The sequence below is a fragment of the Protomyctophum bolini genome, assembly GCF_963924005.1.
Source record: "Protomyctophum bolini genome assembly, chromosome: 3".
NCBI classification, from domain to species: domain Eukaryota; kingdom Metazoa; phylum Chordata; class Actinopteri; order Myctophiformes; family Myctophidae; genus Protomyctophum; species Protomyctophum bolini.
Window position 1 is genome coordinate 49,076,500 of NC_137864.1, and position 12,276 is coordinate 49,088,775.

At 38.3% G+C, this 12,276-nt stretch overlaps 1 protein-coding gene across 1 annotated transcript in view; it reads right to left on the minus strand.

The window, feature by feature from the left end:
- Nucleotides 1-11,553: 11,553 nt before the first annotated feature.
- The window catches only part of zdhhc5a (zDHHC palmitoyltransferase 5a), a 37,184-nt gene continuing 36,461 nt past the window's right edge, over nt 11,554-12,276 (minus strand). The window contains exon 12 of the mRNA XM_080760591.1: nt 11,554-11,802. Within this exon, the coding sequence (XP_080616717.1) occupies nt 11,559-11,802 (244 nt within the window). The 3' untranslated portion in view covers nt 11,554-11,558. The remainder of the gene's footprint in view (nt 11,803-12,276) is intronic.

Here is a 12,276-nt window from a genome sequence, read left to right on the forward strand (position 1 = left end):
ATGTTTTTTGAAATTTTGAAAAAAAAAGTTAGCCTCGTTTCTCATCATTTTGGACCGTGGGCTATAGCCCATATCGTACGGCATACTATAGCGCGCAGTTTTTCATCATTTTTGAAGATTTGAAAAAAATGACGAAATGACAAAAACAAAAGGTTATAGCCCATGTTTTTTGAAATTTTGAAAAAAAAAGTTAGCCTTGTTTCTTATCATTTTGGACCGTGGGCTATAGCCCATATCGTACGGCATACTATAGCGCGCAGTTTTTCATCATTTTTGAGGATTTGAAAAAAATGACGAAATGACAAAAACGATGGGTTATAGCCCATGTTTTTTGAAATTTTGAAAAAAAAAGTTAGCCTCGTTTCTCATCATTTTGGACCGTGGGCTATAGCCCATATCGTACGGCATACTATAGCGCGCAGTTTTTCATCATTTTTGAGGATTTGAAAAAAATGACGAAATGACAAAAATGATGGGTTATAGCCCATGTTTTTTGAAAATTTGAAAAAAAAAAGTTATCCTCGTTTCTCATCATTTTGGACCATGGGCTATAGCCCATATCGTACGGCATACTATAGCGTGCCGTTTTTCATCATTTTTGAGGATTTGAAAAAAATTACGAAATGACAAAAACGATGGGTTATAGCCCATGTTTTTTGAAATTTTGAAAAAAAAAGTTATCCTCGTTTCTCATCATTTTGGACCGTGGGCTATAGCCCATATCGTACGGCATACTATAGCGCGCAGTTTTTCATCATTTTTGAAGATTTGAAAAAAATGACAAAATGACAAAAACGATGGGTTATAGCCCATGTTTTTTGAAATTTTGAAAAAAAAAGTTAGCCTCGTTTCTCATCATTTTGGACCGTGGGCTATAGCCCATATCGTACGGCATACTATAGCGCGCAGTTTTTCATCATTTTTTAAGATTTGAAAAAAATGACGAAATGACAAAAACAAAAGGTTATAGCCCATGTTTTTTGAAATTTTGAAAAAAAAAGTTATCCTCGTTTTTCATCATTTTGGACCGTGGGCTATAGCCCATATCGTACGGCATACTATAGGGCGCAGTTTTTCATCATTTTTGAGGATTTGAAAAAAATGACGAAATGACAAAAACGATGGGTTATAGCCCATGTTTTTTGAAATTTTGAAAAAAAAAGTTATCCTCGTTTCTCATCATTTTGGACCATGGGCTATAGCCCATATCGTACGGCATACTATAGCGTGCCGTTTTTCATCATTTTTGAGGATTTGAAAAAAATGACGAAATGACAAAAACGATGGGTTATAGCCCATGTTTTTTGAAAATTTGAAAAAAAAAAGTTATCCTCGTTTCTCATCATTTTGGACCATGGGCTATAGCCCATATCGTACGGCATACTATAGCGTGCCGTTTTTCATCATTTTTGAGGATTTGAAAAAAATTACGAAATGACAAAAACGATGGGTTATAGCCCATGTTTTTTGAAATTTTGAAAAAAAAAGTTATCCTCGTTTCTCATCATTTTGGACCGTGGGCTATAGCCCATATCGTACGGCATACTATAGCGCCCAGTTTTTCATCATTTTTGAAGATTTGAAAAAAATGACAAAATGACAAAAACGATGGGTTATAGCCCATGTTTTTTGAAATTTTGAAAAAAAAAGTTATCCTCGTTTCTCATCATTTTGGACCGTGGGCTATAGCCCATATCGTACGGCATACTATAGCGCGCAGTTTTTCATCATTTTTGAAGATTTGAAAAAAATGACAAAATGACAAAAACGATGGGTTATAGCCCATGTTTTTTGAAATTTTGAAAAAAAAAGTTAGCCTCGTTTCTCATCATTTTGGACCGTGGGCTATAGCCCATATCGTACGGCATACTATAGCGCGCAGTTTTTCATCATTTTTTAAGATTTGAAAAAAATGACGAAATGACAAAAACAAAAGGTTATAGCCCATGTTTTTTGAAATTTTGAAAAAAAAAGTTATCCTCGTTTTTCATCATTTTGGACCGTGGGCTATAGCCCATATCGTACGGCATACTATAGGGCGCAGTTTTTCATCATTTTTGAGGATTTGAAAAAAATGACGAAATGACAAAAACGATGGGTTATAGCCCATGTTTTTTGAAATTTTGAAAAAAAAAGTTATCCTCGTTTCTCATCATTTTGGACCATGGGCTATAGCCCATATCGTACGGCATACTATAGCGTGCCGTTTTTCATCATTTTTGAGGATTTGAAAAAAATGACGAAATGACAAAAACGATGGGTTATAGCCCATGTTTTTTGAAATTTTGAAAAAAAAAGTTAGCCTCGTTTCTCATCATTTTGGACCGTGGGCTATAGCCCATATCGTACGGCATACTTTAGCGCGCAGTTTTTCATTATTTTTGAGGATTTGAAAAAAATGACGAAATGACAAAAACGATGGGTTATAGCCCATGTTTTTTGAAATTTTGAAAAAAAAAGTTATCCTCGTTTCTCATCATTTTGGACCATGGGCTATAGCCCATATCGTACGGCATACTATAGTGTGCCGTTTTTCATCATTTTTGAGGATTTGAAAAAAATGACGAAATGACAAAAACGATGGGTTATAGCCCATGTTTTTTGAAATTTTGAAAAAAAAAGTTAGCCTCGTTTCTCATCATTTTGGACCGTGGGCTATAGCCCATATCATACGGCATACTATAGCGCGCAGTTTTTCATCATTTTTGAAGATTTGAAAAAAATGACGAAATGACAAAAACAAAAGGTTATAGCCCATGTTTTTTGAAATTTTGAAAAAAAAAGTTAGCCTCGTTTCTCATCATTTTGGACCGTGGGCTATAGCCCATATCGTACGGCATACTATAGCGCGCAGTTTTTCATCATTTTTGAGGATTTGAAAAAAATGACGAAATGACAAAAACAAAAGGTTATAGCCCATGTTTTTTGAAATTTTGAAAAAAAACAGTTAGCCTCGTTTCTCATCATTTTGGACCGTGGGCTATAGCCCATATCGTACGGCATACTATAGCGTGCCGTTTTTCATCATTTTTGAGGATTTGAAAAAAATGACGAAATGACAAAAACGATGGGTTATAGCCCATGTTTTTTGAAATTTTGAAAAAAAAAGTTAGCCTCGTTTCTCATCATTTTGGACCGTGGGCTATAGCCCATATCGTACGGCATACTATAGCGCGCAGTTTTTCATCATTTTTGAAGATTTGAAAAAAATGACAAAATGACAAAAACAAAAGGTTATAGCCCATGTTTTTTGAAATTTTGAAAAAAAAAGTTAGCCTCGTTTCTCATCATTTTGGACCATGGGCTATAGCCCATATCGTACGGCATACTATAGCGTGCCGTTTTTCATCATTTTTGAAGATTTGAAAAAAATTACGAAATGACAAAAACGATGGGTTATAGCCCATGTTTTTTGAAATTTTGAAAAAAAAAGTTATCCTCGTTTCTCATCATTTTGGACCGTGGGCTATAGCCCATATTGTACGGCATACTATAGCGCGCAGTTTTTCATCATTTTTGAAGATTTGAAAAAAATGACGAAATGACAAAAACGATGGGTTATAGCCCATGTTTTTTGAAATTTTGAAAAAAAAAGTTAGCCTCGTTTCTCATCATTTTGGACCGTGGGCTATAGCCCATATCGTACGGCATACTATAGCGCGCAGTTTTTCATCATTTTTGAAGATTTGAAAAAAATGACGAAATGACAAAAACAAAAGGTTATAGCCCATGTTTTTTGAAATTTTGAAAAAAAAAGTTATCCTCGTTTCTCATCATTTTGGACCATGGGCTATAGCCCATATCGTACGGCATACTATAGCGTGCCGTTTTTCATCATTTTTGAGGATTTGAAAAAAATGACGAAATGACAAAAACGATGGGTTATAGCCCATGTTTTTTGAAATTTTGAAAAAAAAAGTTAGCCTCGTTTCTCATCATTTTGGACCGTGGGCTATAGCCCATATCGTACGGCATACTATAGCGCGCAGTTTTTCATCATTTTTGAAGATTTGAAAAAAATGACGAAATGACAAAAACAAAAGGTTATAGCCCATGTTTTTTGAAATTTTGAAAAAAAAAGTTAGCCTCGTTTCTCATCATTTTGGACTGTGGGCTATAGCCCATATCGTACGGCATACTATAGCGTGCCGTTTTTCATCATTTTTGAGGATTTGAAAAAAATGACGAAATGACAAAAACGATGGGTTATAGCCCATGTTTTTTTAAATTAAAAAAAAAAAAGTTAGCCTCGTTTCTCATCATTTTGGACCGTGGGCTATAGCCCATATCGTACGGCATACTATAGCGCGCAGTTTTTCATCATTTTTGAAGATTTGAAAAAAATGACGAAATGACAAAAACAAAAGGTTATAGCCCATGTTTTTTGAAATTTTGAAAAAAAAAGTTAGCCTCGTTTCTCATCATTTTGGACTGTGGGCTATAGCCCATATCGTACGGCATACTATAGCGTGCCGTTTTTCATCATTTTTGAGGATTTGAAAAAAATGACGAAATGACAAAAACGATGGGTTATAGCCCATGTTTTTTGAAATTTTTAAAAAAAAAGTTAGCCTCGTTTCTCATCATTTTGGACCGTGGGCTATAGCCCATATCGTACGGCATACTATAGCGCGCAGTTTTTCATCATTTTTGAAGATTTGAAAAAAATGACAAAATGACAAAAACAAAAGGTTATAGCCCATGTTTTTTGAAATTTTGAAAAAAAAGTTAGCCTCGTTTCTCATCATTTTGGACTGTGGGCTATAGCCCATATCGTACGGCATACTATAGCGTGCCGTTTTTCATCATTTTTGAGGATTTGAAAAAAATGACGAAATGACAAAAACGATGGGTTATAGCCCATGTTTTTTGAAATTTTGAAAAAAAAAGTTAGCCTCATTTCTCATCATTTTGGACCGTGGGCTATAGCCCATATCGTACGGCATACTATAGCGCGCAGTTTTTCATCATTTTTGAAGATTTGAAAAAAATGACGAAATGACAAAAACAAAAGGTTATAGCCCATGTTTTTTGAAATTTTGAAAAAAAAAGTTAGCCTCGTTTCTTATCATTTTGGACCGTGGGCTATAGCCCATATCGTACGGCATACTATAGCGCGCAGTTTTTCATCATTTTTGAGGATTTGAAAAAAATGACGAAATGACAAAAACGATGGGTTATAGCCCATGTTTTTTTAAATTTTGAAAAAAAAAGTTATCCTCGTTTCTCATCATTTTGGACCATGGGCTATAGCCCATATCGTACGGCATACTATAGCGTGCCGTTTTTCATCATTTTTGAGGATTTGAAAAAAATGACGAAATGACAAAAACGATGGGTTATAGCCCATGTTTTTTGAAATTTTGAAAAAAGAAGTTAGCCTCGTTTCTCATCATTTTGGACCGTGGGCTATAGCCCATATCGTACGGCATACTATAGCGCGCAGTTTTTCATCATTTTTGAAGATTTGAAAAAAATGACAAAATGACAAAAACAAAAGGTTATAGCCCATGTTTTTTGAAATTTTGAAAAAAAAAATTACCCTCGTTTCTCATCATTTTGGACCATGGGCTATAGCCCATATCGTACGGCATACTATAGCGTGCCGTTTTTCATCATTTTTGAGGATTTAAAAAAAATGACGAAATGACAAAAACGATGGGTTATAGCCCATGTTTTTTGAAATTTTGAAAAAAAAAGTTATCCTCGTTTCTCATCATTTTGGACCGTGGGCTATAGACCATATCGTACGGCATACTATAGCGCGCAGTTTTTCATCATTTTTGAAGATTTGAAAAAAATGACGAAATGACAAAAACGATGGGTTATAGCCCATGTTTTTTGAAATTTTGAAAAAAAAAGTTAGCCTCGTTTCTCATCATTTTGGACCGTGGGCTATAGCCCATATCGTACGGCATACTATAGCGCGCAGTTTTTCATCATTTTTGAAGATTTGAAAAAAATGACAAAAACAAAAGGTTATAGCCCATGTTTTTTGAAATTTTGAAAAAAAAAGTTATCCTCGTTTCTCATCATTTTGGACCATGGGCTATAGCCCATATCGTACGGCATACTATAGCGTGCCGTTTTTCATCATTTTTGAAGATTTGAAAAAAATTACGAAATGACAAAAACGATGGGTTATAGCCCATGTTTTTTGAAATTTTGAAAAAAAAAGTTAGCCTCATTTCTCATCATTTTGGACCGTGGGCTATAGCCCATATCGTACGGCATACTATAGCGCGCAGTTTTTCATCATTTTTGAGGATTTGAAAAAAATGACGAAATGACAAAAATGATGGGTTATAGCCCATGTTTTTTGAAATTTTGAAAAAAAAGTTAGCCTCGTTTCTCATCATTTTGGACCGTGGGCTATAGCCCATTATGTTAATGTGGGCCGTCCTCGTGACCGGTAGTCACCTGCTAGTCTCTAATATATAAAATATGGATGCCAGTTTGAAAGAGGTTATACATGATTACTGGAAATATTTTATAACATGCCTTTAACAGATCATTTCTTTTAATATAATTTAAAAAATATATATCCCCATTTTGGGCATGTCATTATACTGTAGGTGAAAAGTAAATAAAGGTATAAAGTAATTGAAATGGTTAATTGATATATAAAAACTCGAATAAAGAGTTGTGACAAAAGACATCTGATAATTGAGTTTATTATCAATTCTCAAACACATACTTAAGCGCGCGCGCACACACACACACACACACACACACACACACACACACACACACACACACCTCCTGTTTCTCCAATGGAAAACAAATTTAACACATCGTCTTAATCAAACTTGACAATGTTGTGTTGCATGCCAAATACACTTGACCCCAGCCTCAACTCTCTACCATCCAACCTTGTCGAGAGTAGGCTAGTGTCCTGTAACTTTGTCTTTAAATATACTAAAATTAAAGTGAAGCATATTGAAATGAAACATGGACAAAGAGGATTTCTTCTTGTTCTGTTCTCCATTTAGCCAATGGAAAGTTTTACTTGCATGTGGTTCGATTGACTTAGCAGTCCAGGGAATGCCAAACACTAATTTATTTTATTATTTTTCAACTTGGCAAGACGCAAACAGGATTTTGCCTTCATTTCAGAGATGTTTAGGGTAGAAGAAATACTCCCACACCTCACACACGTCTTCAAATGCAAAGAAAAAGTAAAGTTTAAAACCCTCTAAGACCCGCATTAATTTCTACTTGCAAAAAATAGATTTCAACCTTACTACTAGGACTAAGACTAAAAAATATGTTAAAAAAAATAAAATAAAGTTTCATGAAATATTTATAATAATTATATAATAATTATATAATATAATATTGTACCTACTTTTATTAGGGTAAAGGTCAAAAGTCTTAGGTTAAAAAAAATTCAAAAGTCCAGAAACATTTAATTTGTGTGAATTTCAGCCTCTGTGGGCGGTATTTATATGCAAATATCATAACCAATGGCATTGAAATGGCATTGCAATGAACATCACTGATGACGTTTAGGTGACAAAAGAACAGAAAAATTAATTAATTAAAATAAAATAGTTGCTAAAAAGCAACGCTGGGTCTTAGAGGGTTAATGGGAAACACACTTTTATGTCATCAGGTTATCTACGGCGTGGTCTCTCAACAATCTTTCCCACAATCTTCCAATGCTACATAGACTTTGTAGCCTCCTCGTCGCCTTTGAAATATTGTTTCTACCAATTAAGTAGCAAGCTATATATATGCTTCGGCGAATTTGATTTACAGTAGTTAGGACAAATGTATGTGACTAAAAAGACAAAACAGAAGTGGGGCTTCTTTGCATTTTCTGTGTGGCGGAAGCGTTTGAAAATGGTGGGAACCATTTTATTATTTTGTGCCCGAGTAAGGGTTCCGGAACAAAAACTTTGTGTTTGCCATGTATTTTTTTTGCATTTGAAGACAGTGTGCTGGAGTCTTTCTTCTACCTTTTGGGCCCTTTGACTTCTCTGATGAACCCGTCATAGAGGCTACTTGTGCAATGTCTCGCTCCTTTTAAAGATGTTTAGGGTCAAATTTAAGATGGAAAAAATGTTGGATTAAAAACTATACATTTCCTTGAGGTGTGCTTAATTTATACCATGTGATCAAAACCGCCACAAAACTCGACACATCATTTGCTAAATAAGCCAAATAAAGTGCTCTTTCTGGTTTTCAAGTAAGCTATGGACTGTTGGCGATTGTGTTAAATGGCAAAAGATGGGACACCCAAGTGTGCACGATTTGTAATGTCAACCTTTTGCTCATGTCTGCTAAAGGCTAAAATAGTCGCTCTACAAGCTCACATTGCATTGCAACCAGTTGTGAGCTTGTAGAGGGGTTATTTTACACAGCATCTTTTGTCCTGGACTTGAAAGGGTTTGAGGAAATGGCCTATAATTACCTCACTAATCAGTGTGGAGGTCTGTCTGACAACCACCCTAGCTTAGATGACCACATTAGTCCATTCCCAGCACTGAAGTGGTTAACGAAACATGGCTTTGAAGGGGTAAAGGAAGACCTGATGTATAACATCGTCTCATAACATATCATACATTTTTAAAACTTTTATTTCAAATGCATAGTGCTGTCGGGCAGAAACCATGTAGCCTGCTTATATTTTGAACTGGCTGTTTTTTCATGAATAATTTTATGCTGTTGACCGTGGCACGCAAAAGTAGGGCAAATAGCCCAATCTACACATCTAAGAGAGGGCCGCAAGGTTGAAAGTTGTTAAGTGTGTCTGTGGGTCTTATAACCAATGAAAAGTATTAAGGAGCTTGTGACTAAATAAATAACTCCATAGAATCCATTGGAACACAGGTTCCTTTTCCCATTTCCAATTCAACAATGATGAACACACTGCACAAGGTTTCTACCCAACAGCCACGACATGATTTCCTCAAATAAAGGACATTGCATTTTCATCACTAGTTCTCATTGGCTGAACATATTTTCCAAACTAGGCTGGAGCATCCGTCAGCTACAAAGGAGCGGGCCGGGCACAAGCATGTTTCGTTACGATCCTGAATTTAACACCACTGATCCCTTTTGAGCAATATTAAAAACTCTTCATTTATCTTTAACACCACCGATCCCTTGGAGCAATATTAAAAACTCTTCATTTATCTTTAACACCACCGATCCCTTGGAGCAATATTAAAAACTCTTCATTTATCTTTAACACCACCGATCCCTTGGAGCAATATTAAAAACTCTTCATTTATCAACAGCTATTTTCATTTTTTTTAATATATATATAAATTCATATAAAACAATTTCAAATTAAATTAACGAAATAAAAAAAGACAACCAATTTCTTTGATTTCCAAGGCAATTGCTCTAAGGTTTTTGTTTTTCTCCTAGAAAAGGCTGCCCCGTCTTAAAGACACCCACAACAAATATTAAACACAGTTTCCTTGTTCACTTTAGTATCCTTATTACCGATTGGTCAAAAGACAACTGACAGCATGGTCCACAGCCAATCACAGTGGCCCATAGTGGCTAGTAATACTAGTGCATGCTGCATGAGTCCATTACAAATGCCACTGCTTTCGTTTCGGTTTTTTTTCCTTCAGGAAATCCACATTTAAATCACATCATTCTATACAAACACGGAATCATATACACACCTAGGAATAAATCAATTGAAATTAACAAGGGGATTCTCAGCGATAGTTTTTTTTCCAGCATCACCTTTTTCTTCCCTCTGATGAAAAGGCAATAAGCTCCTCAATGAACAACACGTTCACAAACACAGCTCCTCAATGAACAACACGTTCACAAACACAGCTCCCTCCTGCAATCACCACACCGTTAAGAGTCTCGTCTCTCGAGGTGCATGATTGGCTGGGAGGTGTGTGTGTGTGTGTGTGTATGGGGGTGAAGGGGAGAGATGTGATGGAAACTGGAAAGCACCGTGGTTGCTTGGTTACCAACTTCAAAATGTCTTCTTTTTTTTGCACTCTACAGTAGTTCCTTCATTGTACAGGAGATACTTGAGCGAGGCAGGTCCCCAGAAGGGAAGTGTACCGAGATGGAGGTCCCCAGAAGGATGACAGTGAAGGCAAAGTGTGTGAGAGAGGAAGAAAAGAGGGATAATGCCTGGGTTTCATTTAGGCCCCATGCATGCACCACAGAACAACACTTTTTTAAATTGGTTAAATAAGGTTTCTTCTAGCCCCCCCCCCCCCCCCCCGTCTAGGCAAAATGAAATGTTTGCTTTTAGAAAGGGCACGCGTATTTTCACTATGGCTGACACCGGAGCGCCACACCCTGAGCCCCACACAGAATAAAACCCTAATCCTTTTAAAAATGCCGTAAGCTACAGCTGGGTCTGGACACCCAGGCAACCCTATATACCCCCCAGGGGTCTATACTCCATCCTCCCCCCCTCTACACCCCCCAGGGGTCTATACTCCATCCTCCCCCCCTCTACACCAAAGCAATCTCTTTGCCGGAAAGAGCCAGTCTACAAGCAGATTGGCCAGTTTCACTATTATTACATGCCCAGAAGAGACGCTAGTGTTCATGTGGTTACTGTACTCCGACTATGCAGCCAGAATTGGTCCCGTTTCGATGCGAACCCGGTTGCAGATGTGATGCGTTATGGCTGAACTGAAGACAGGCCTCTCAACGTGGAATGAAACGGTTTCACGGTGCTGTGCAGTTATAGCAGCCCAAATGAAATGGTTTCACGGTGCGGTGCAGTTATAGCAGCCCAGTCCAGTCCTGGCTTCAACTCGGTTCAGTCCACGTCAGCCGGTACCAGAAATGTTACACTTTGTATCGGCCGGGGGTCAGTGGGGGTCAGTTCAAATGAGCTCCACAAAGTAAAAAAAAAAGACAATAATAAAAAAGTAGCTCCACTCATTCGTTATTCCCTCTCTTTCTCTGCCTCTGGGTCACTGGTCTGCAGTACTATGAACATACAGCCTCTGGGTCACTGGTCTGCAGTACTATGAACATACAGCCTCTGGGTCACTGGTCTGCAGTACTATGAACATACAGCCTCTGGGTCACTGGTCTGCAGTACTATGAACATACAGCCTCTGGGTCACTGGTCTGCAGTACTATGAACATACAGCCTCTGGGAGACACTGGTCTGCAGTACTATGAACATACAGCCTCTGGGAGACACTGGTCTGCAGTACTATGAACATACAGCCTCTGGGTCACTGGTCTGCAGTACTATGAACATACAGCCTCTGGGCCACACTGGTCTGCAGTACTATGAACATACAGCCTCTGGGTCACTGGTCTGCAGTACTATGAACATACAGCCTCTGGGTCACTGGTCTGCAGTACTATGAACATACAGCCTCTGGGTCACTGGTCTGCAGTACTATGAACATACAGCCTCTGGGTCACTGGTCTGCAGTACTATGAACATACAGCCTCTGGGTCACTGGTCTGCAGTACTATGAACATACAAAAAGACCAAAAGAACGCCCCAAAACGTCCCCTTCTTTCCCTTTAAATGTCTAACAGGAGTATCGTTCAGTCTGATCCGTTCCTGTTACCTGGAGACCGTCCGTCCGTCCAAGTCAGACTGAAATCTCATACGTGGTGCCCCCGACTCCCGTCACCTTCTTCACTCCGCCTCCTTGCGGCTTGTGGGCGGGGCTTCCCGCGGACCCACCCGCACTGGAATAGGCTGCTCCGGGACGCGTGGACACGCCCATTGGGTGGGAGGGCGAGGAAGGGGCCGAGTAAGAAGCGGCAGAAGGGGAGGAGAGGGCCTGGCCGCCATTGGGCCGACTCCGAGGTTTCATCTGGATGGCCTCATCCCTGATGGGAGGGAGGGAGGGAGAGAGAGAGAGAGTTTAGAGCTACTCCATCAGTATTTCATCAATTCAACCCTCTATTCTTTGTAAAAACGGACTTGAGTTACAACTGTACAGTACTCTTTTCCATCTATATAAAAATAGCCCACATAAGTTGTAGATCTGCAATTTGTTTTGCCAAAATTAATGTTCCCCCCAGAATAGCCATGAACTGGTGTGGGAGCTCTACTAGGCCCTGCTTAAATCTGTAGTCCTGGCTTTACTGTACCTAGTTCCGTTTCCCAGAGCTTTGGTTTGATTGGATCAGCAGCAGATCTGAACCGGAAGCACATATGAAGGCGTTTGTGTTTAAAATGCTGCTGCTAACTGAAAACAGAACAGCCATGCTGGAGACAGTGTGGCCACAAGGGGGCGGGCCACGCTCATATTTTCTGGTCTTGTCCTAAAATTCAGAAATACTGGCAGGATATTCACTCCA